The 24,733-nt window shown below is 45.5% G+C and overlaps 1 protein-coding gene across 1 annotated transcript in view; it reads right to left on the bottom strand.

The window, feature by feature from the left end:
* Positions 1-24,733, bottom strand: part of LOC142585478 (SEC14-like protein 2) — a 50,579-nt gene that overhangs the window by 9,198 nt on the left and 16,648 nt on the right. Inside the window, exons 2-7 of the mRNA XM_075696265.1 lie at positions 20,106-20,175; positions 12,913-12,956; positions 4,850-4,912; positions 4,509-4,602; positions 2,813-2,907; positions 800-878 (exon numbers count right to left, since the gene is read on the bottom strand). Of these exons, the coding sequence (XP_075552380.1) occupies positions 800-878; positions 2,813-2,907; positions 4,509-4,602; positions 4,850-4,912; positions 12,913-12,956; positions 20,106-20,175 (445 nt within the window). The remainder of the gene's footprint in view (positions 1-799; positions 879-2,812; positions 2,908-4,508; positions 4,603-4,849; positions 4,913-12,912; positions 12,957-20,105; positions 20,176-24,733) is intronic.

The raw sequence follows: 24,733 nt of genomic DNA, 5'->3' as shown, positions 1-24,733 counted from the left end.
CTAAAATGGGAACGGGATGCTTGAGCGAAAGAAAGCCGGCTGTTTTGATGCGCAGTTGTCCAACGGAAACACGTTTTGTCGCCATCGTTCACTTAGTTCTGCACACGAAGATTTCAATGAGGTCGAGAGCACTGGAGACTCGCGCGCCTCAGGTCGTTTATGTGCACGAACTGCTGTCGTTATCAATGCAACAACGTTCTACGAGCTGCCATAAAATGCAGTACCGTTCGCGTTCCAAGCCAAATGGCGTGCTGCGAGAGGACATACGGCTAGAGAGGCGTGCTCTTCTATTAATGATGTTTGATGTTTTCGTAGCAAGGTGCCGAAAGTTCACCGTTGGGCACCAAATGTAGTAGATCTAACATTGAGGTATCTAACCTTCAGTACAGTTATTGACATTCTCCTAAGTTGTTGTAAATTATAAATCGAAGTGTTTTTCTTCCTGCCACGATATTCAGGCAATAAGATATCAGAATATAGATAACATATCGGCCCTCTGTTGACGACGACACAGCACCTGTTGGGTGCAGCCGCGCAAAGTTTCGGTGTTTCAGTAAGAGACGTGCACTCGCGTAAACGAAGACACATCGTTACGCTGTTTTTCTTCGGGCACACACCTGCGTAGGCATGCGAGGGTCTGAGACATGAAAACCAGGAATACATTTGAACCTTTCCCTAGCGTACGCACACAATGGGTACAGTGTAGTCCCGTTTCTTTCATCGCAGTTTGCGCTTTCCATACTATCATTTGTTTGTTCAAATCAAAGAATGTGGCAGTGTAAACTGTTGATGACCGTACCTTGCCACGAGTAGATCTGCCGCAGCGTGAAGTTCTCAAAGTCGGCGATGAAGAAGACAGTTTCCATCACTTTCTTTTTCTGAAAGGCCACGCACAACAGTTGGAAAGAAACGTCAGTAGTGATCCCGGTACGGTGCAATGATTTTGGAGATAAGAACTAAAGAAAAAGGAAACGAAGCCACTGAAGATGTCTGAAGAAAGGCAGGTGGCGTACATTATAACGATCAGCACTGCTCATGCCGACGCTCAGCTGAGTATAGATTGTTGGCCGGCCTTTGCAAAAAAAAGTTAGTTTCTCGCGACTTCGCCAAGCAGTCTGAAGATTTCAGTGACCTACACTACGTGGGTATCGAGTGGGGAAGTATTTATTTCACCTTTTGATTCGAGGACCGATGTGAAGAAATTTCGCTTTTCCTCGAATCGCCTGGTCACAGAATTTTTCTGCTTTCAGGGGATACGATACTAACTTCCAGCACGTTTGTCTTCCCACGCTTGACATAAGGAACGCCGTAGTGGTGGCATTCAGATGAATTTGTGACTACGAACGCGAGCGAGCTTGTGTTCCACCCCTGTCAAAATGAGGCCACCGCAGTCGGGATGGACTACATGTCACGCTCAGCACCATAGTGTCAAGGCCAGTGAGCCATAGCGGTGAACGAGCTAGGTGTAGCCCGTATTCATGCGAAAGCGACGATAGCATGAAAAATATTTCAGTAGCGATTTAGCAGTAAACGCGAGACGAATGCCTTAGCATTACGTCGCACGTCTTTGAGGTTTCGAATCCATGGTTTAAACAGCGTTGACCACACTACAAAATGATGTTCAAGAGCTCATTCGACACACCTCCTTCCTCTTCAAGTAGCGAAGTGCAGCTGACGGTGGTCTGAAGCAGACCACGGTCAGTTTATATATATATATATATATATATATATATATATATATATATATATATATATATATATATACATATATACATATATATATATACACACACACACACGCTCTTCTAGGCCCTTCCATCCCCCCTCTACGTCTACAACGTGACCGGCTTTCACCCACTTCGCACACATACACTTTTTCCCACTTTGACACTCCTAAGGCTAACGCATTAAAACCAGGAAGTTTACCATGGGGCGCCAAGCTGTCGCTTACTGCTCAGCATGGAAAGTTTGAGGAGGAGGGGCTAAATGGGAAATGGAGAAGAAGAGAATTCATACTGGTGATGATGATGAGGGTGAAAATTATGCACACCAGAAACACGTGCTTTTCTCGTAGTCTTATATCTGCACCACTCTCATCCTAAGCACGAGTTCTGCAACACATACAAGATCACAGCCGTTGACCACAGCCGATGCTAAAAACATTACAACGAAGCTGCCACCAGTGACTGCTATTGTCAGTCCCTGTCTCTCTCGGCCACACCGATGTGCAAGAACACTATCCGTTTTCTACTGTTTCTGATTAAGTCACGCATCGTAGCTGGGGCTGTTGGCGGGACAAATTTGAGCGTAACGTCTAGTGAAGACGAATGTCTGTACGAGCTACAGAACTTCTATAGAAAGACGCACTTGGGTTATTTTACAAAGGCTCAGGACTCCGAAAACACTAAATGTTGAAGACGCAGAACGCAACCTGTAACCATATGCCAGAAACAGCTACTAATGTAACTCAGTGAGCTATAATTTCTCAAGCTTGCCTCCTTTCATGCAGGGAAGAAAGTACACTAAAGTAAAAAGAGGAGTGGCGCGGATATGAGCAATAGCGTCAGGTTGTTGTCTATACCATTTGCTTGATTCTGTGAAGTCAGCAAGCTGGAATAATTAGTTCCAGTTGCTGATACAAATGGGCACGCAGACGGCACACAGCAGAAAGCAAACTCACGAACGTCGTGCGTTTCTTCGTGAATGTTTGCTTGTCCTAATACAACGAGCAGTTCAACGTGCTTGTCTCGTGCAGTTTTTATCCTTTTTGACGAAGCGAATCATCCATTCTGAAGACGAATGCGGAATTCACCTGCGTCGTGCTGCGCTTGAGGCGATCCATCAAATTCTCGAGCAAATACAGGGTGTGTCGTTTGATGTCGTCCGCCGGGACCAACTCCAGAAAGCCTGCAAGCCGCAGTGGTAGAAGTATTAGTGATTAGTTAATTATTAAATATAAGAAATATAAACTGAAGAAAGATAGAGGAAGGATAGAGACCTCCATCGCAGGAACAATGGTAACAGCATTTTCTGACGTTTACTTCAGTCACAAAATTTGTCATGATCAAAAAAGTTGCAGTCACATAACTGCCTGCTGCACACCAGCAGTGGCATACGTTACTAGGTGCTATCCTCCAACCCAAAATACGTTATATTTCTGCGAACTCTTACTAGAACTGACACGCATGTCTCGTATTACAACCGCCACAGAGCGCACGTAATTTATAACGGTTGCAAAACATTAATGTATGGTCGAGCTTGACTAAAAGTGGCTCCGAAATTTCCCCACGAGCGTTACACAACTTCTATACCTTTCTTGGACGCAATTAACGCCAGAAGTGAAAACACAGCAATACAGATGCATACTGCTATGACTCGTCGACTGATTCGCACAGTGTAAAACATGCTGCTTTCCTCCAACTAGAGGTGTTCGTAACTTGTAGAAATGACCAGTGCAGTCCGCCTCCTTTCAAGAAACTAATGGACCGTAACTTGCCCCAGCTACAAGAAAAAGCAGAGACTTTAGACGAGAGAACGATAATAAAACGAGTGACGTAATAGCACCCCACTGCCCTCACATCTCATCGTAAGTGTACTTCTGAAACAGAAAGAGAGAGAGAGAGAGAGAGAGAGAGAGAGAGCTATTTAATGAATACATGCATGCATTGTTTAGCGTGCTGCTCAAGGTGACTATGGTCGAAAACGAATTCATGGGGACATTGCCCGTCACAAAAACACAGCATGCATAGAACACGCCATAACACGTAACATACAACCTAACTAAAGTGTCTTAACCAGTGTCACTGAGGAAGGTTGCACGAGACGCACAAGTAAGGTTAGGCATGCGTTGCTCAAGGCATGAATGTCCCTAATGAATATTCAGTGCTGACAGTAGGACTGTTCTTTGTCATCTGAATAGCCTACAACGGCACATTTAGGTGGGATGTATCGCGCGCAAGGCACAGCGGGTATCTGTGCTGCAACCATACTGATACAGCATAGAACTCTTCACTTCCCGCTTAACCAGGCAAATGCATTCAAACAAAGCGTGTCGTCTGGGTGGGGAACTTGAAATTGCGGTTTCGGCCTTTTTCTTTAAGAGTAAGCTGCATTATTTGGCTGCATAACGTCGTAAATGACAATATATTGAATGACGGATGGTCCGCTTTAGCGAAAAAGCCGTCTCATGTGAAATGCAGGTTTATTCTGAGGGAGTAGTAGCAGAAGGAGGGAGGCAGCTTTGCCTCTTGAGCTTTGGTGAAACTATCAAAACGCGATTAGCTTGATGCTTATTACATACGTTAAGACGCCGCGAGGCCACTCTTGACTGTGCTCTGGACGTCTACAGCTTTACATAAGCAGTAAGGGACAAGCGCCAGACGTCGACTATATCTCTAGTTCGACCTCCTTGCGTTATAGTTTGAGCTCTAGAAAAAGACGGGCGCAGCACAATGTGAACTATATTGCGGGCGTGCAACGTAGGCAGTAGGTTATAGAAACAATGTAACCTTTGATGTCTACGCTTCCGATTGGCAGCAGGTAGCAGGGATGTCCTTCCGGCGAGCATTCCAAGAAGCCACCCGGGAAGTGCTTGAGGAAGAGCTGCGCCAATCAAAACCCGTTTTCCTATCTTCGGTGCGCACAAGTTGAAAGGAACGCGTCAGCACTCAACACGAACTGGAGAATTATTCACTTCGTTTTTCGGATGAGCTATCTTTGCTTAGTTCGTTACCACAGAAGTACAACTGCAGCCAAGTAAAATCATACATTTTTTTTCGCGGTAACGTGTGTGAAGGGGGGGGGGGGGGGTGTTCTTGGCCGTGCGACCACGCACGCGTGCTATACTCACCTCTGAAGGCTGGTAGTCGGTGACGATGGTGTCGGCGCCCACTTTCTTCCTCCAGGCCATGCTCTGTGTAGATCGAAATTAGGTAGCCGGGCTTTGGCAGCATGTAAATCGCTTGGGCGCGCTCGCACACACGCACGCACACATATATATTCGTAAGTTGTTACCGGAACTGTATCACGTCTTACGAACAGGTGTACAAAAACAACCACATTTATTTAGTCATTTATATATCAATTTATCTATTTAGTCATTCATCTATTTATTAATTCATTCATTCATTCATTCATTGTCATGATAAGCAATCTGACATCCACGTACCACAACGTTTCTCTCAATCTCTTCCTCCCGTTTACCACCGCTTTCTGTGCGGTAATTATGCGAGTATCCTATCGATCGTCCAACTCTTGCTCTCCTTCTGATTTCTTAATCTTCTCTTTAAGCGTAGTTTTCGCGTAACCGGTTTCTGTTTGCAAACTAAACAACCTGGTTTCCGCCGGGGCTTAGCAAGCAACAACGCGCGACGCCATGGGCAAACCGGGGGAGGCTGGTTCGTTGCTTCACCTTGCCGGAGGACACTAATGAAACCGATCGAGACGGCAGGCACGCAGATGGTGTCAAGGGCGCTCGACGCGAGAGCCTGCCTGCAGCCCCTCCCGATCACGCACTCGCAGGAGGCTGTTCTTACGCAACCCTATACCTTCGGGCAGTAGCGCGGTTAACGCAGTCGACACTTCAGGGACGGCATTGGGAGCCCGCAGAGAGGAAAGGCCGCAGCCATCGCCCAGCACGTTTCGCGCGCTCGTTTCGGTCGAAGCTGTGAGCATCCTCGATAACAACCCCGATGGCCAAATATGACCCTTATAAGCACTGGCTATATCGTTTGCACTGGGATCACAATGAGACGCAGTAACAATAGACGCTATTCTGTGTCCAAGTGCGTTTATTATCTCAAGTGTGTACCATCCTCATCTGCGCACCTGTATACTTCTCGCTTGACGACGGCACCTCACACGCCGTTCAAGCTACCTATGTGACTCCGTACGCTGCGTACTCACTTATTGCTCCTGCATGACGGACCACACGAGAGGACCTCTCGTATCCTTTCATTGCGATAGCAGTTATATACGGACGCTTGAGGCGCGTTTTCGCCGTCGGGCTCTCACGATCGATGCGCGGCTTGCATGTGTATGACTTGTAGCTATCCAGATACGTAAGAGAACGTACATTGCATTTTGCCGCAAAAACAAAAAAACACGACAAAGCCAAGTGAACGCACCGCCAGCAGATACTGCTCAGTCGGCTCTACAGTGAAGCCAAGGCAGCGCTCAAAAAAAAAAAAAAAAAACGACGAGGCCAAGTGAACGCACCGCCACATATTGCTCAATCGGCTCTACAGTGGAGCCAAGGCAGCGTTCAAAAAAAATGACAAAGCCAAGTGAACGCACCGCCACATACTGCTCAATCGGCTCTACAGCGGAGCCAAGGCAGCGTTAAAGAAATGACAAAGCCAAGTGAACGCACCGCCACATACTGCTCAATCGGCTCTACAGCGGAGCCAAGGCAGCGTTCAAAAAAACTACAAAGCCAGGTGAACAAACCGCCACAACTGCTCAATCGGCTCTACAGCGGAGCCAAGGCTGCGTTCCTCCTTCCGCTGATCGCACGTACGAGCGTCGTACTCACAAACTCAAGCGTTCTACGCTGTGCAGCCGTGCGCATACGGGGGTCTGAGTGGAACAGACAGTAAAGCTTAAGCTACAAACGCCGACGGCTTTCCTTCGTTCCCATCTCGTGCACCATTGCAGTGCGATCGCCTGCAACACCGCTGACGGCATTCATCACGCCAGCGTTGTAATTAAGTCTCAAGGTAGCTGCTGCCAGGGCGCTGTTCGTGCGGTGAAGCAGAAGTTGCCTGATCTGCGGCGTCGCGCCAACGTGTTTCCCCCAGCGTATTGCTAGAACGCCGTCCGAGCAGGTTCAGCGAATCGCTTAACCTTGCTATCACCTTTATTTGTCCTCAGTGTTAGCCGCTGAGCCATGCTCCCTAAAAAGCGCTCTCCACAATCGCTCTCTCTCTCTCTCTCTCTCTCTCTCTCTCCCTCACTTCAGGCAAAACAGCCCAATGTTTAGCTCGTGTCATTCATAGTTCACTGAACTTGATGCGCTTCTGTCTACCTTAATTATGAGGCATATAAGATGAGATTGGATTTTGGGGTTTACTTGCCAAAACCACGGCTTGATTATGGGGCGCGCCGTAGCAGAGGACTCCGGAATAATTTCAACCACCTGGGGGTTCTTTAACGCGCACGACACACGGACGGTTTTGCATTCCATTTTACAGGTTGTTTAATTTCCATTGCGCACGAAGTACGTCGTGTACAGATGCGTCACCGAATTTGCTCTTCACTCACATGCACTAAAATTTTACTGCTAGGCTGCTCATGTAGTCCGCCTCAATCCGAAAGCAACCGGGGACCGAACCCACGACTTCGTGTTCAGCAGGTGACCACCATAGCCACTGAGCCATTGCTGCTAGACGTAACGGTACATCGTGAGCCGAGAGATGGATGAGAATAGATTCGATATATAAGGATTCCAGGAATACGGTAGCAGCAAGGTTAGCCTAGGGTATACCATAGAATAAGGTCGTCTATGTACTTCCCATTAGATATGCACTAGATATACGCTATTCACACCAGATTAAAGCTTCTTCTTTAGTATATCTGGTAACCCTTGAGAGCCATGATAGGACCAACCACAGTAGTTCATAGCTGCTGCTCTTGGCTTCCTTTTTTGGCGTTATTGGGATCCCTCAAAACGAAGCAATGCGCGCAGGTAGGTCACTTTAGAAACAAATATGAAATAGGAAACGAGAAAGACATTGCTGGACGCGTAATCTTTCTTGCCTGCAACACGCCGACTATAGTGCATAGGCGCGCTCCACTGTTTCGCTTCCTTTAGACATCCGCCGTTGGGCGATCTTACAATGCCGCTTGTTTTGAGACGCCATATTCTCGAGTCGAGACCTGTGAAACTGACGTCTTGAATTGATCTTTGTCTACGTGCAATGCTTGCATTCGAAGCTCCACTGTTTAAAAAATATAAAGTTGCATTGTCCCGTCGTGCTTTTATAGATGCCTAAATCAGTGTACTCTGATTTTTAAATTTATAACTGGTGTTTCGGCCTTAATCGACATTCATTTTCGCGACGTGTTTGCAAAGCGCGTACGCTGTTCCGCCGATATAAGAAACAAGACGAATCGATGAGGTTAAAAACGTGTTTTTCACGCGCATGCGACTCTCGGGCGATACACGTCTTTACTTTATTTTTATTTTCTTAATTTCCTTTATCACATTTAATAGCTGCTCAATATCAAGCGACAACTTCTACAAAACGGCAATATGTATGTGTGAGTCGGATAAACTTATCCGGCGGATGCGCTCGCCTGATAATAACTCATGCCTTTTTCGATTGCCGCACAAATGCACGCAAAGTATGAATCAGACAAGATGAGCTCGGCGATTTCTCATAATATTCTCAGTGGCTGTATTGTGCAAACATCGGCGTTCGCAAGTTCGTCTATGAGCAACACGAAGGGGGCGCAGAATGCGTTGATCGACTCCGTATGCAGGTGTATGCGGGCAGATCCAGAGGCATGCACGGCGCACCTGACCTTGAGGACGAACTCGGAATGCATCGCGTCTACCACCGTGACAGGAAAGACCCGGCACCGCAAACGTGCGGAGGACGTTCGAATTTTTTTCCCACTGACGAGCGTACAAGTGCTGAATGCAAGCGTGTTTCACCTGCGACGTCTTCTACGACGTGACGGAGGCCGGCTGCAGTAGTAATAGTAATTGTTTGTTTATATAATTAAACAACTCGGAGAAGAAAAGATAGAGAGCGTGGTCGTGTCTGGCTGTTGTTCTCTTAATGACGGCTCCCATGCAGGCGGCATTGCAGCACCACTGATTCTGCATCCGAGCGAGACGATGAGCCAGCGAAGAGACCTCCAATACTCCCGAAGGATGCGAGAACTCGCTGTCCTTTTCCTTCGTTTTTTACGATTCATTTATTTATGCATACTGCATTTGGTTCAGTACAGGAAAGAAGAAAAAGAAGCGGCGAGAAAATTACTGGCATTGTGAAAAAATATGTATACATACCTTACTAAATACAAAGATACTCCCTTCAAGTAGTACAGCGGTTAGGTATTCAGATGGTGATGTAGTTGACAGACGAGATGTTCAAACGAAGAATCAATGTAAATGTCGTGCACGACAGCACGCCCCTCAAGCCTACGATTACGGCATTTTTTCTATGGTAAAGGTAATCCTGATACCATATGCTAATACGATGGTATCTGTATAGCATCGGCGGCATAGACGATAGTAAATTTTTTTAGAACTTCTAACTCTCATATTCATATTCGACATTTGTCAGCTTCAGTGACTAAATTCTTTATGAAGAAAGACGGAGTGCGCAATGCCTTTTGTTAACCTCCAATCCTCAGTAACCTGTTTTTAGATAGATGGCTAGATAGATAGATAGATAGATGGCTAGATAGATAGATAGATAGATGGCTAGATAGATGGCTAGATAGATGGCTAGATAGATAGATAGATAGATGGCTAGATAGATAGATAGATAGCTAGATAGATGGCTAGATAGATGGCTAGATAGATGGCTAGATAGATGGCTAGATAGATAGATGGCTAGATAGATAGATGGCTAGATAGATAGATGGCTAGATAGATAGATGGCTAGATAGATAGATGGCTAGATAGATAGATGGCTAGATAGATAGATGGCTAGATAGATAGATGGCTAGATAGATAGATGGCTAGATAGATAGATGGCTAGATAGATAGATGGCTAGATAGATAGATGGCTAGATAGATAGATGGCTAGATAGATAGATGGCTAGATAGATAGATGGCTAGATAGATAGATAGATAGATAGATAGATAGATAGATAGATAGATAGATAGATAGATAGATAGATAGATAGATAGATAGATAGATAGATAGATAGATAGATAGATAGATAGATAGATAGATAGATAGATAGATAGATAGATAGATAGATAGATAGATAGATAGATAGATAGATAGATAGATAGATATGGCTCAGGTGTGTTCACTTTTTTAGTATTTTGTTATACATGTGACCTGTTTGGCGCTCAGCATTACGCAGCCCAGATTATTTTTACGTGTTGCAGTCTTAAATGAAGAACATAGAATTGACAACGGAAAACAACGAGACACCGTAGTTGAACCTTGAACTAGTTCTCTTTTGTTTCAGTACACCACATGTGTTGGCGATAAATTATCCTCGTTCAAAGAAATTAGCCTGCTCCCACACAATTCGGCACATTCAAAAGCTGTAAACCCTAGTATTATTGCAGGATCCAGCATGCGCACAACTCTTGCGCACTGTTCTCACCACAATACACGCGCGATCTTTGATTCTCGAGTGGTGGTGACGTAGCTACAGGCGGGGCTAGGCCGACAATCATTGCCGGCAGGTCCAGAGGGCAATCGCTCCACCTGAGCATCTCTTTCCGCGTCATTTATTTCTGACCATGAGTCATTCAGTTCGGTCTCACGCAGGAATGTCGGTAAAATGCGCGACGCGTCTTCGGGCTCAGTTCAATGTCCTTTCGGTAGCGTTAACTGCTCGGCATTTTCATGAGGAAAACTTCTCTGGTGTCCAGAAGCCTTTCTTTTTCAGAATAGAAGCGAAACAGAGAAGAACAGAACAAAAAGCCGTAGTAAGGTTTGGTCTTGTCGCGCGGGATAAGCTCGCTTCTGAAATTTAACAGAGAAGGCACTCGCTATCGTGACCACAGTGCGCGTGAAATTTTTGAAGCATTCTGCGTCGACGAGAATCTTATCAGTAATGACACTTGCGCGAGTGCACGGTCTCCATCTCCTTACGACAAGGAAATCGAGTCAGCGATCTGATGCCGACAAGTTCTGTCTTGTTCTTGCTTTGGGCATTTGTTCCCTTTCCCCTATAGGACCTATATAGTGCCTTTTGTACATTATATTGGGATTGGCAGTCAGCGCTTCGTTTATCCTTTTTCATTATCCAATCTCTGCACCGCTCATGTTTCTCGCGCCGGCTCAACGACACTTTCGCCACACAGGTCACTCAAACCATCGCAACAACTTTATGACCACAGGTTAAACCCTTGATAGAAGATTTGAATGTTTCACACTAGATTGATCACGCTAGATTGAATCACACTAGGCGACTGTTTTATGAAATTATTCTACTGTTGCAACACGCACACATACGAAACAGTTAGTTTATCTTTTATTTTACAACGGAGAGCTGCTTTTCTTGTTGAGTCGTCGACGTTGCGTAATGCTAAAGCTCCGGTGCTTCAATGTCATTCGCGGAGCAAGCATGACCTTGCCTTACTACCCTGAAGCGCATAAAGCCTGCGTCTGCGACAATTAAGTACTCTGAGCACGCTGTCAGCGAGCAAGGACAGCAACGGCCCTCATACAACCTGATGCAAGGGAGGCGACCGTTAACTGAGCACGGAAACCTTTCGGAAACCATTTCGAAAGCGCGCTATAGGCTTGCTTGGCAGGTGCAACTTCGGTAGTCGGTACAAGAAAACTCAAGGCTAAAAGCTATAAATTATCATCCGGAAAGTTCATCGACGAGTTGTCCTAAGCATTATGCATTTCAACTTCTAAGCGTGTCCGATCACTTATAACACACCTCAAACTCAGTACACGTTCCCATGTCTTCACTTCATGACCACATCAGCGCGGCGCCCAAAGCGCGTTCTGGAATAACAGATGAAAGCCTTTAAATCAATCTAGAGTGAAATCATTCAAGGAACGCAGAGTGACTGGGTGCATTCTTCCCGCAATGCTCGAGCATTGCAAGTAAGAAAGTCTTAGCAGTTCGCAGAAAATTCGAATGCAGTGGTGCTGGATCGAGCATCCGCCGCGGCTGTGGAAGGTAATCTGTAGCGGTATACGTACCATCCGACTAGCGTTGCTGGCGTGACTCTAAAATAGATACAAGTGCGCTGGCGGCCTGGAGGGGTATCCGATAATTGCAATAAGATTATGTAAATCTGAACACATGCTGGAATCTGCGTAAAGCGAAGCTTTCGTGATGTGGCTAATTTAAATGCCATGACACTGAATGCGGTGCGTAATAGCGTGTTCATTGTCATCTCGTGCAAAGCGTAAGCTCATATACGGTGTTTACATTTATGCTCCTCAACTGTTGCCGGCTTCGGCGTCATGCCACGTTTATGTCTTTTTTTTTATGTACTGCACATTTCACAAGCTATGGCCTAATTTAGAGATCAATTCATGCGAATGCGCGCTGTGGGACGTCGATCGACGCCGTGATGTTACGAGGAAGGCGATTAAGCAAAAGCTTTTCTTGGGCGCGTTGGCTCATAAGTAAGAAAAAAAGAAACTGAAGCGCCAAAAACCAAGGACGAGACGAGTACACAGGAAATCACCAGTGCCCATTCTTTCGCGCGGCTGTCTTTTCCTCTCTTTTTTTTTCCTTTTTAATTACGAAATCCATGTTTGGTGCTTGTCGAGGTGAGAATGGCGAGAAGAGGCGGAAGGAGAAGTATACGAAGCAAGAGGTAGTGGTATCTGGTTAAGTAATATCCGTTTGATTGCGGCATCTTGTGTAGCGTAGGAAACTGGGGCGCCGCGGGCACGAGCTCTTGCGCGCACGTGCTACGTCACGTGACGTCACTGCGTGCGTGCGTGACTGTGTCACGTCGCGTTACGTCACGTGACGTCACGTGACGTAACGTGACGTGACACAGTCACGCACGCACGCACAGCCGTATGTCGTGGTGAGCGTGCAACGTGGTGTGGATGTGCGACGCGCGCCCTTGTCCGAAGTATGTAGACGAAAGTGCATCCCGCGAGCTTTCCTTTCGATGCTGGCATTTAGTGAGTTTCAGCGAGTCGTTTGTTGAATAATCGCGAGAGTTCGACCACCAGGGAGGACTCGCTTCATGCGCCCGGCACAGGAACCCAAATGTGTGCATTGGTAGCTCACCTCCCGCAGCATGTGCTCCGCCTTGACTTCATCGAACTCCCGCGCTGCAAAAGAACAAGATTTGCACTTTTAAAGCAATCGCATTCAATACGTATAGGGTCGCCAAAGGCCCCTATCTTAACCAGACTGACACAATTTTTTACGGAGAAAGTTCCGAGTACCGGCCGAACTGTCCGGACAGAAAGATTGGTCTGCCCACAGACCTGGTCAGGCTCTCATCTTTTTCTGACATGCGCAGATATTCAACTATTGTGTTGAACAATGTGCAGCTTTAAACTACTAAAGACTCCTGTGCGCCGAGATCTAATGTCCATTAGGGCAACGTCCAGGGAATAGCGCATACGATACTGTGAACAAGCTTGTCTGGGGAACAATATAAACAAGTGCGAGTGGAACCCGTTGGGCAAACATGAACTTCCCACTGAACTGTGACAAATTCTACGGTTATCAACAGGGATTTCGTGATGCAGTACTGAAGACCGAACATAGTGAACACCTCGATTCCTCGCGTCCCAAGTTTCTGCAAAGAAGCGTTAACACTAATTCGAAAATGTTCATAAACTGAAAAATGTTCCTGCCCAGTAAAATATTTCCATGTTTCGTACATGAGCAGCACTAATCAACGGGCTTACGCAACAGCAGCTTTGTAGCTGAGCCGTGTTCACGGTAAAGACAAAGTGACCCCATGTCTCGATTTAGGCGTGACATTCCGCTTTCGAGATTGAGCTGTGTGGTTTGTCCCGCCTTTATTACCCTGCGTGGGCAAAACAAGATTTAAAGCAGATTGTAACCAACAGAATTGGTTTGCAACAGGAGCGCCCGCTAAGATAGCTACTGGCTCTAAAGAAACGAGATGTGTTCAGCTAAATGTCAAGCATTGGGTTTGTCATACATTCCGGTATCTCCGTTGCAGGCATTGCCAAAGCAAAGGCACCAGACTGCCTTCGACCAAATCTAAATGACAGTAACCTGCTCCGCCAGAGACGATCACGTGATGAGAGTCCAAGGCGAAGTAGGGACACCTTGCCAGCGTGTCACGTAGGGAAATAAATCTGACCTTTGCACGCGCTTTTACTAAAAGACATCTTTCAAATTGTTCTCGAGTTTTTTCTCTTTGGAGCACTAAATCTACTCCAGCAACATATTTTCTAACAGTAAGCGAACGAATCGCAAAGGCAGTGACACTGCCGTTTCACATCTCTCTCTCTAAACACACGCTACCCCTCATTTTTTCACGTAGATATCAGCATCGCACATTCTTTGCTCCCTTGCGTTGCTATACCATTCTTCCACCCTGACTTGTTTTTCTCCGCTTCGTCTCCTGGTGTCCACTTGGTTAGTAATCGCGCCTACCAGATGTCTTCATGACGCATTCAAGCCCAATTCTACATTGCTTTACATGGTACCCTGTCTCGAGTACCTTCCAAAAGGGTTCATTCTTTCATCTACTATGAGTTTTCTTTTTCTTTTATTTCACTCATGCAAGAATCCATCATATTTTTTTTTTCGTTAGCAGTATCACTGATCACAGCTTAATTGCCCTTTCGCACTGCAAAATATGTTTCCCAGCAGGTGACCACATAGGCGTTGGTCAACATAGGTTTTGCTAAACGCCTTGTCCAACTGCACAACCGCGTAGGCACCAGGAATAATGCTGTACCGTGTGACAGAATAGGCAACAAGAACAAATGAGATCATCGTGGCACACGTGCGGCGGCGTCACTTTCTTGGCATACATTTTCCGTCGCGCTCTCTGTAACAATTCCTTAATTGCTGTGACATTTTTTTACGTCTGCCTTTCTTACCTTGTTCTTTTACTTTGCTTTTTCCTAGGAGAAGGGGTACACACTTCACGGCGTGAGCCATAATTACACGATTGAGTTATTTTTTTTTATATTTGCCTTCTCTTTCCCTCTTTTTCTCTCCTCTTCAAGCGGGTGAGCGTGACATGTCCTTTCAGGAGACAACTGCTGGCCCGCTTTCTTTTTTCTGTGTGGTGTTCGTATGGGAGTACATGACTAATAATAATAATGAATAATATTTGCTGGTTCTTGTGATGGCCCCTGTAAGGCGTAGAAGACAACCATTGAAGGGGATGCCATCCTGCATCGTGCAAGAATTATAACAAGGCTCTGTAGTAAGAGCCCTCGTGAATGCACGTGTCGAAGTCAGCATGCCCTTCACTGCGGATATGCTAATCCACAAGTACTCCGCACCTCTGGACGACCGGTTTTCCCAAGTCTGTTCGTCCAGTGTAACAGGGCCGCCGACATCACAGCTATCGTGCCGCTACGAACAGGGTTGGCCACGTTGTTTGCTTCGCTTTCTGTGGCCATCCCTAGCCGAAGACAAGAAATATAACCTTTAGGTGGGGACATCGATTTTATCTGCTCCTCGTGTGCTCCGCCTTTCCTTATGTCTTTCTCGTGTATCTTTGTCGACACGTGGGGACACCTTCGTCGCAAGTGCAGTTCTTGTCTACCCGCAAAGTAAATCACTAACCATGGTTATCTGGGAAGCTTGCGTGGCTTTTTTATTTTTTCGCACACTGAATGATGCTAGTCACGAAGTTATTACCGCTCCTGCTGATCACTTCAGTGCCACGCATTTATAACCTTACTTCTGATATGTAGACATGGTCGGGTATAGAGAGAGACAGAGAGAGAGAAAGGCAAAGGAAAGACAGGGAGGGTTAACCAGAGATATCTCCAGTTGGCTACCCTGTACCGTATATATATATTGTCACGTGTAGTGACGTATGAAGAACACAGTAGCAATACTGTGAAAGACGAAACTAACTTTTATAGCGCGAACCTGCGCCCACAAAAACAGGCTGCACTTAAACAACGGCGACAACGGCGAACACAGTCGGCGATCGTCAAAATCTGATCAGCGGGTCAAGCGCGTCGGCTTTTATAGATCAGTCGTCGAATGTTCCAGAGTAACCGCTGGGACCCGCGTGCCATCCACAAAGTTCTACGCCATTCGCGTCGCGCATACATGCAATCAAATTACACAAGGTTCGGCGACAACAGACAACGGATAGAAGCATCGATAACATTCTAGAAACTTCCGATACATCTGTATTAAAGTTTTTCCAATCCAATCTGATACGCGTGGACGCGACCTGCGCTGAGCGATAACATTTCTTAGACGTGAAAAGCGCTCACCTGCAAAAGATAAACGCGTTCACGTGTCAACACACAGCCACAGCCACACACACACAGATATATATATATATATATATATATATATATATATATATATATATATATATATATATATATATACACACTCACAGACATACACAAGCTACTCAACTGTTTCTGTGGACACTGTAGCGCAGTCTGCGAAGGCGTTCCTAGTGTTACGCAGTGTGACCGACCCCTCCTACGGTAGTTCTGTTTAGCGCCCAAGCTCTGCCGTTTTCAGTCCCTACATAGGAAGGATTTCTAAACTTCTGGGCACACTGCCACGTGTACTTGGTTTGTTTTTCACTGTTTTGTTGTCAGCTCAGGCGCATGCTGTTATAATGCTTTTGTGAAGAGACTTAGTTACTACTCCCTGTCACCGTATGCGCGGCTTGGCAAAATAAATAGTTGATAGGAACTGCTTATGAAGAATTACATTTATCTGGAAAGTTAAATGACACGCCATGAGGTCGCCACGCTCGACTAAACGGCTACCGTCTGCGCTTGTAATTTTGGACGCTGCCGAGTTCTTTCTTTCGTTTGTGAGGCCATGCAATTCGTCCTGAATATGTGTACTGGTTCGCATCCGTCGTAAATTATCGTATGTGTTTACCGATTTTTTGGCAACGCTCTGAAGTTTCAATTGCATTCACCACTTTCTCGAGAGAGAGGGAGAGTTTAACGGAAGCTCAAGAAGTAGTTTAATGACTGGAAAATATAGAGAGGTCGGCCGGATAATGGAGCATCTGGCCTGCTACGCTACGTAAGGAAAGAGGAAGAGGGGAAGAAAAAGGGTCACTATGGGGGATGATAATGGGAGGAACGGAAGCTCAAGGTGGGCAGCAGTGGTATATGCAGGGCTTGCTATTTCGGATGAGATGTTTGACCTGCTCTTTATTTTAAGGCACAAGCTGTGCGAGCTTACGCACCGCCTTTATTGTAGCTAGTGCCTTACTATGTACACGCTTGATCTATTTTTCATTTTTTGTTATTTCACGCGTGTTCCACTCATCTCCAATAACTTGCACGGCACAGCACCACTGTTATCGGCGGCTGAGGCCACTCAGCACAACGAACTATAAGAATTTATTCAGTTATTTTAAATATTGGGCAGTGTCAACCGAAGGGCAATGCATTGAAGGCGACAGCAAGGTTTTGCACTAATGTATGAATCCGAATTAGTTGGCATGGCAACATCTTTAATGGAACAGTGAAAAAGACGGGGCAAGGCGAGTACTGGCGCACACACAGAGCGCTGACATGAATATTATTTAATCGACACCAGGCGACCCGTCTTTAGGCATCCACAAACAATAGTGCAAACCAAAACACACGCGTACAATAATGTTATCGATTGGTGCTATCACGGACTAAGATATACAGGAGCGCCGACTCCGGCATCCGCCAACGCGTTTGCTCTGCATCCTTAACGATGTAGCGAATTCGTTCGCCCTCTGCATGTGAAACATGCCGCCTTGCCCTCTGCCTCCGCTGCCCTCTCTTTCCCCAATAGGCGTTCGCTAGCGCTTCTTTCCTCCTCCTCCTCTCCTACAGGATCCTAACACTGATTTGGAGTGCTATCAGCTGACGAAATCGGATAACAAACGGCCAGCTGTGGAGCGGCTCTTACGCTGCCAAATGGGGCCGCGTAGCAGAGGACAAGCAGACTATAAGACAAAACTAAGCTGCGGGTCTCTGATTGTAAAAACTTGCTATGTACTGCTAGAGTGTTTCATGAGTGTTGCAAGCTTAAACCGATTGCTTTCATTTGATACCGTCTTTTCTCGAGCGGTTGTTATGATACGCGATTGTCGCGGTATGCTCTTTGTTTCAATCATGGTTGGAGCCTTCAGGTGGCACACGTCGGTTGTCGTGTGATTCATTTAACTGAAAATCTCCCTCTACTGTTAATGTTTGTATTTAGTTATGTGAAACACAAAATATATATTCAGATCGCGTTAACTGTACAAGGCGAAAAACAACGACAGTGCTTAAGTGTACATACCGACGAACAGGCAAGCTTTGCCAACCAAACTAAGGAAAGAAAAGAATAATAACGCCTGCACACGTTAATAATAAACAGCACGTTAAAGAACCACTTGTGGGCAAAGTTAATTCAGAGACCCCCACTACGGCGTGCCTAATAATCAGATCTTAGTTTTGGCACGTAAAACTCCCGATTTTAATTTACATTTTAATAATAAACAAAACGAAAGTTTGTTCTCTGTACTAGATCAAAATTCGCAGACATTCTTCTCTGCACTTTATATGGAGCACGATTGCAGTGAGCAATGAACCTTATTTTTTTTTTTTGTAAACTGCGTTTTTGATGGCTTTTTTTAATGACCCGTAATCTCCCTTTCAGCGCGGTCAGTAAGCGCTCTGGCCCGTTGAGTACGCATCTGACATAAGTGAGCCTGCAAGCAATGCGTCCATAACATACGCGTCACATGGAACGGATATTTGAACGCCAAGTACATTCCTGCTGTATGACAGTGTGCGAATGAGCGAAATGCGTCACTACTCGGGCCCTTGTCATGGTTGCTCAGATCAAAGAGCTTTGCTCTGTGCGATACGTGACTGTAACAGATGAAGCTTCTATCCATCTGTGTTTCTTTCTTTCGGGAGATAATTGTGTGCAGAAAAAAAATAACCAGCGCCTACGTACTGGCACCAGCATCTCCTGACAATCACATACTAGAGGAAGAGTGTAGCCATGCTATAAGGTCCCTAAACAAACAGCGCGTGGTACATGAATAACAGAATAAACAGGCTCAATACTCCATGCGTTCCATTCTGTTTACCATGCACCATGATCTGTTTCTCTACATTCTAGAAGTTGATTTACACCTTTAAGGACCCTGTGACCCTTAACGCTATTTAATATGGTGTTTATCGCACACGGCGGCAACCTCGGACTACATCTGCGTTTAAGGAAGCCGCAGTTAAAAACTCTGTGATAATACTGAGCTCCTGGTGCACGCAGAAATAGCTGACACGAGTTTGACAGTGATAACTATTAGAATTTGCTTCATGCAGCCTTCTTGTTGCCTGTCGCTGCTGTCGTTATCCTTACTGGCCACCAAATTTCGCCAGAAAGAATACGTAATTTTTCCCAATCGAATATTCTGTTTCACCTCTTCAAGGCGAGGGTGTTAGCCATAGAATCCGGCATACGAGACACCCTTTGTACACTTATTAGGGAGTTCTAACATTTAGTGTGCATTTAGCTGTAACACGTTCCAACCTGCTCAAATTGACATTCTTTTTGAAGTCGTGCACAGCTCGTTCCTTCCGAAGTGACGCGTTAAAGACACGCTCAGAACAAGCTATAGGGAAGAGGTGAGCTAAACGCGGATGTAATTTTTGCACTAGGGAAGTGATCTTAGAAAGGGCGGGTGGCATGAAGAAGGCTCCAACACGCCGAATGCGGTGACATCTGTGCGATCCCTAAGCTGGGGAATATATCTCATCCGTGCCTAGAAATGCAATGGGCATCTGTAGATACAGGCCATGGCCTATCGTTCTAAGCAATGACAACGGCCACAGTTCTTCTCCCGAAAATGTGCACGGTTGTGCGAGTTGGGCAATCCATATTGAAAACCAGCGTATAGGTGTGAGTACACACCGTGTTTGTCTCTTTCGTACGTCTCGCCATCCCCGCTCTTGTTGCCAATACGTTCTCCCAAGGCGCCTATCATGACAATGTCGTACAAACATCATTCGAGGTATGCACAATGTAGGTGGTGGGCGAGTTGCTATACGTGTCAAGTTAACGAAACTATACTGTCGGTCTAGTTGATTCGGCGTGATTTATTTGCAGCGCACGAGACAAATTGCGTGTATGCTTGTGTGTCTCTCTTTGTGCGGCCGTCGTGTGCTGCAAGTCATTGCACGTGTCAAGCGGTCCTAATAGCCTCGCAGTGAGTTCACCTGCGAGCGACGGGCTCTCGGGTGAATGACCCGTATAGCGTTCGGTCTCCTGCTGATGTAGACACTCACCTCGCAGCCACCTGAGCAGGAAGTGGTCGGTGTGTTCCGGCTTGGTGACATCGGACACTCTTTTCCGGAACTGCAGGAGGGAAACAAGAACGCTCAGTCACTGTACTCACTCGATCCTTCGAAATTATTTTATTAAGTAGTCTGATCAATCACGTTTCCTCTGCGAGGTAATTAGAGTTAGCAATCCTTGTAAAGTAGCATTCGTCACAACAGCCATGTTGAGTGAACGGTTGACCAAAAATAAGCGAGAAAGCCACAGACAGGCTGATAAATAGAATCCGCAACCTGGCTGCAAGAGACGTCACATTCGGGAGGGGGGGGGGGGGGTGCTCTAGATTATAGTAGACCACCTGGGGGCGTTCTCGCGCAGCCAGATACACGAGCATTTTCAATCTTCCCGCATAGTAATTCGCCTGCCGCAACCACAGCTATTGAAACGTGCTCAGCCGAAAAATGCCACAACCAATGAGCCAGTGCAACGGGTAGAGACCTCATGCGCTTATTGTTATGCGGATGCCTTCATATCTCTCATGTATTGGCACATATTCAGAATGCCCAGTTTTTCATGTCAGGAGAGGAATTGTGATAAATTACGAAATTAAGAAAATCCATCTTTCTTTTTAATTATGCATTTGCTGACAAGATCCATTTGCGAAAATCGCGCCCGCCATAGAGTGCGTTGACGATCCGTGCAAACGCTATTTGCATATCTAGCGTAACGTTTTTATTAATTAGTGATACTTTAGCTTTGAAGGCGCTGTACCCGGTTCCACCTCTGCACACACGCGCAATGCGTCTGAAAGGCGAGAATCAAACAGGAAAGGGGGGGATGACGGGTGGATGACGATTTTGCCTTTCAAAAACCGTTTTCCTCCTTACGGAGTTCCTGAGAACTTATTTGCCTCATCATGTGTTTATCTGCTTCATTTTGTCATTTAATTATGCCTCGCTCTGGAATCTGCTAGCCTCCTGGTTAGCTCCCACGGTAGAGCGACCAACCCGGACAGACATTGGACCTCAATATGGAAGAATTTTTCTTCAACTGCCGACGCCCTCTTTCTTTGTTTCTGAAAAACCGCATTCAGTTTCGGCTACAGTATAGGGCGTGTGGCAATTTTTCCCTCTCATAATTCGAAAGCGTTGGACAGCAACGCGTGTTTATAACTTGCCGTTGGCCGAAGTGTCTTGTCGATGTTAAGCTGCGGCGCTTTGCGGCATTCGGGCCACTCTTGTTCCAACAGGGGCTTCAGTGGGTGCTGAGGACTTCAGTGAATTTTTCGCAAATTATATTCTTGTTGAGTTGGCTGATGTCTCGGCATCGGTAACGAGTTAAGCGTGAACAAGTTCACTGCTGACAATATACGCACGCACAAAAGTTGTTTATAACATAAGAAAAAGCATTTTATAGTAAATGAAGTGCTTGTAGAAGTGACAGCATTCAATATATTCTGAATGAACTCGATATATTCTCGATCGATATATTCGATCCGAGCGAGTTAAGCTTCAAACTGTGGACATGCTGGGGTACCTTTCTATGGAGTGTTCATCGACCAATGAGCAACAAGATGAAGCCCAATCGCCTGGTAAAAAGTGGTTGAAATTTTGATTTAGGGCCTGAATTTTGTTACAAAAATTTTCAAAAACTTGGAAGTTTGAAAACATTTTAACCACGAAGTTTACATATCAATAGCTCTGCATCAAGAACAGATATCGCGGTTCTGTAAACAGCATCCATTAGTTCATTCAAAGCGTACAAATTCGACATGTCACTTCATATATTACGTGAATTTGTTACATTGTGTACAAGGGCTCTGCAAAATCTGTATTTACATATTAATAAATTTTTTTTGAGATTCATGTGTAACATATCGATTTTGTACGCTTTAGATGTACTATCAGATGTAATTCACAGAATTGTGATATCATTTTTCATTGCTGAATAACGGAGTTGTATATCGATAGTTTCGTCTTTTGAAAAGTTTCGATTTTTGCCAATCTTTAATAAAAAATTGACGACCTAAATTAAAAATTAGAAAGCAACAGTCGCTAAATTTTAATCTTTTCTTTTAAATGCAGCAAATATTGCTAAATCTGGTGCAGTGGTTGCCGAGAAAGACGAATTCACATTTTACATGTACTTAGGAGCACCCGAGCTAAAGCTTCCTCTTAAACACTTTGCGAATTCGGCCAGGTAAGCTTTCCTTTGCCAAACTGCGCAAGTTGGCTGCGGTGTCTTCTGATCAGCAGATAGTACAGAAACAACGACAGAGAAAAAAAAAAGTTCTTTTTTTATGTATTGCGTCATTTCTTGTGAACACACCCCTTATAGTTAATTAATACCTTTGTCAACGGCGATAACGGTATTCTCTCGTCGATAATGGCCAACATGGGAGACTGAAAACTACCGTCAACTCTTCCCTGTGTGACGTACACCGTAAAGCAAGCATGTTGCTTGTTCATATTTCCCTGCTTATCTACCCTTGTGCTGCTTACGATGCCTTAAAGACTGTCAGACAAACCTCTCGTAGCTGCCGCTCTGCAGCAATAAACAATGGGACTAAGGGGGAAATCACTCAATCTCGCACGCGTTCAGCATGGTACTATCCAATAAACCTTGTAGCTGCGCTACAGTTATGCGGATGGGAAGATGCAGCGAAACATAGACAAGGACGAACGAAGGGAGATACATGGAAGGGCGCAAGCTTTCAACAGCATCATATAAGTCTGAAACCGTCCATGTAAGCGAATTTCCTTACACACGTTGTGAGGCAGGAAGCACGCTATCAATAAAACAAACACTTGGGAAAATACAGGAAAAACAACATGAGACATAGTCCACATGAATGCGTCACTGTGAAACGCCACCGGAAAATTTCTCCTCGCTTCTAAAGAAAAAAAATCTAAAGAACGAAATGCGTCACAGAGACAACTATTCCTTTCCTTAACCGCGAGGCGAAGTTTCTTGCGCGACATGTTGCAGTGAAGAAAATATTGTCGGCCATGTTTCGTCTTATGTGCTGTCTTTCGTTTTCCTGTTTTTGTTCTTAGCCTAGTGATTGTTTCTTGCTTGACTGCGCATGTGAGGAAATTTGCTTGGCGACTTCTGTCAGATGAAGATTAATGGGCTTTAATCGCGCAAGGACACATTTGGCCATTACTCTTCGCGCATGCTGTGGTGTTTTAAAAACGAGTCGCCTACGCATGTTAAGAATCAGGGCTCTCTGTTTTGAATGCCTTATGCGGACATAAAGATGATTTAGAGCTTAGAAGGGTAACGGGCCCTGATGAAAAATAATCGAGCTCATAAAAATTATATTTGTGTATGTGTTCGCCGTTCAATGACACTTGGTTCAATTATTCCCTTGTATTTGCGTTGTTGCCTCTTACTGATATAGCGCAACGTTTCCCACTCCTGCTACAGCTCTAAATTAGGGCTGCTGTATATGTAAATAATGATACGTTTAATAAATGACACGTGTGTGTGGGTGACGTGTGTATATTTTGACGATTATCAGAAACAAAATGTTCCTACGAACCCACCAGTGAATTGTTCCATGCCTTCAAAAGAGCGGCGAGGCTTCGGGTCGGTCTTAATAGCTCTAACTTCTCGAATGTGATACGTAGCCTGATGGCTCGGGGTGTAAAATACATTCTTTGAGGAGTGGACGTATGCGAGGTACTTAAGAATTTTGTTTATATTAAACATCAGAGATAAAGCAGTCGAAAGTTTGCCCCAGTTCGTGTCTTTTGTTTTTGCGTGTGTGTTGGGCTAGGTCTTTCTTTCATCGTCGGGGTGATGTTAACCAGCCTTTTGCAGCGTTAATGCAGCGTTGACCAACAGTGCTCGAACAAAACAAGAGTTGTCGCTGGATCCACGGGTGTCATTGCAAGAAAAGCAGACGGTGTCGCTTAAAGCTTAGGCAGCTGAAAAAGGAAGGAGGCAGGGAAAACTCAAGACGACCACGCGGACTGCATACTCAGTCGTATAGCGTGCCGCATATATATACGGCCGTTTGTCGCGTGTTTTACGAGCGTGCGTGTGTAACCGGGTAACCTGCAGAGTCTGCCACGTGCTTCCTTTCTCTCTTCTCCCTTTGCTACGCTAAGGTTATGCTTTGTTTTTGTTCGTGTATTATTAACGCACGTGGCTGTCCTTATCTGTTGTGGCTGCGTCTAATCGACTTGCAAAAGTCGATGGCCAGACTTAACGCAACCATACAAATTGCCAAGTGCCGCGTAGCCTTAGCACGTTTATGCAACGAAGCCAAGGCCGAAGCCGTTCACCGGCGATCGCTCGCCGATTATCTTTCAAACACAAGTCATAGGCAAATTCACTCCTGTGAGAACCTTCAGCGCTGGCACGTGTCCCACTTTCAGCTGCGCTATATGCATGGCCGGCGTTGCTGAGCCTGTGGTACACGTGGGTGCAGGAGTGCCGACAGGGATAAAGGAGACGAGCAACGAAGAATTGACCCTGACAGTATCCCTGACAACCCTAGAAGTTGATAGCTTTTTTTTAGCGGCATGGAACCTTAGAGAAAAAAAAGAAAGAAATGAAAACGTGGCGAGTTGACCGAAAGTAAACTATCCTGCCACTTGAAAATGGGGAAGCATGCCTCAGCTGCGCC

This window comes from Dermacentor variabilis, chromosome 6, assembly GCF_050947875.1.
Source record: "Dermacentor variabilis isolate Ectoservices chromosome 6, ASM5094787v1, whole genome shotgun sequence".
Lineage (NCBI taxonomy): Eukaryota > Metazoa > Arthropoda > Arachnida > Ixodida > Ixodidae > Dermacentor > Dermacentor variabilis.
This window is presented reverse-complemented; position numbering and strand designations above follow the sequence as displayed.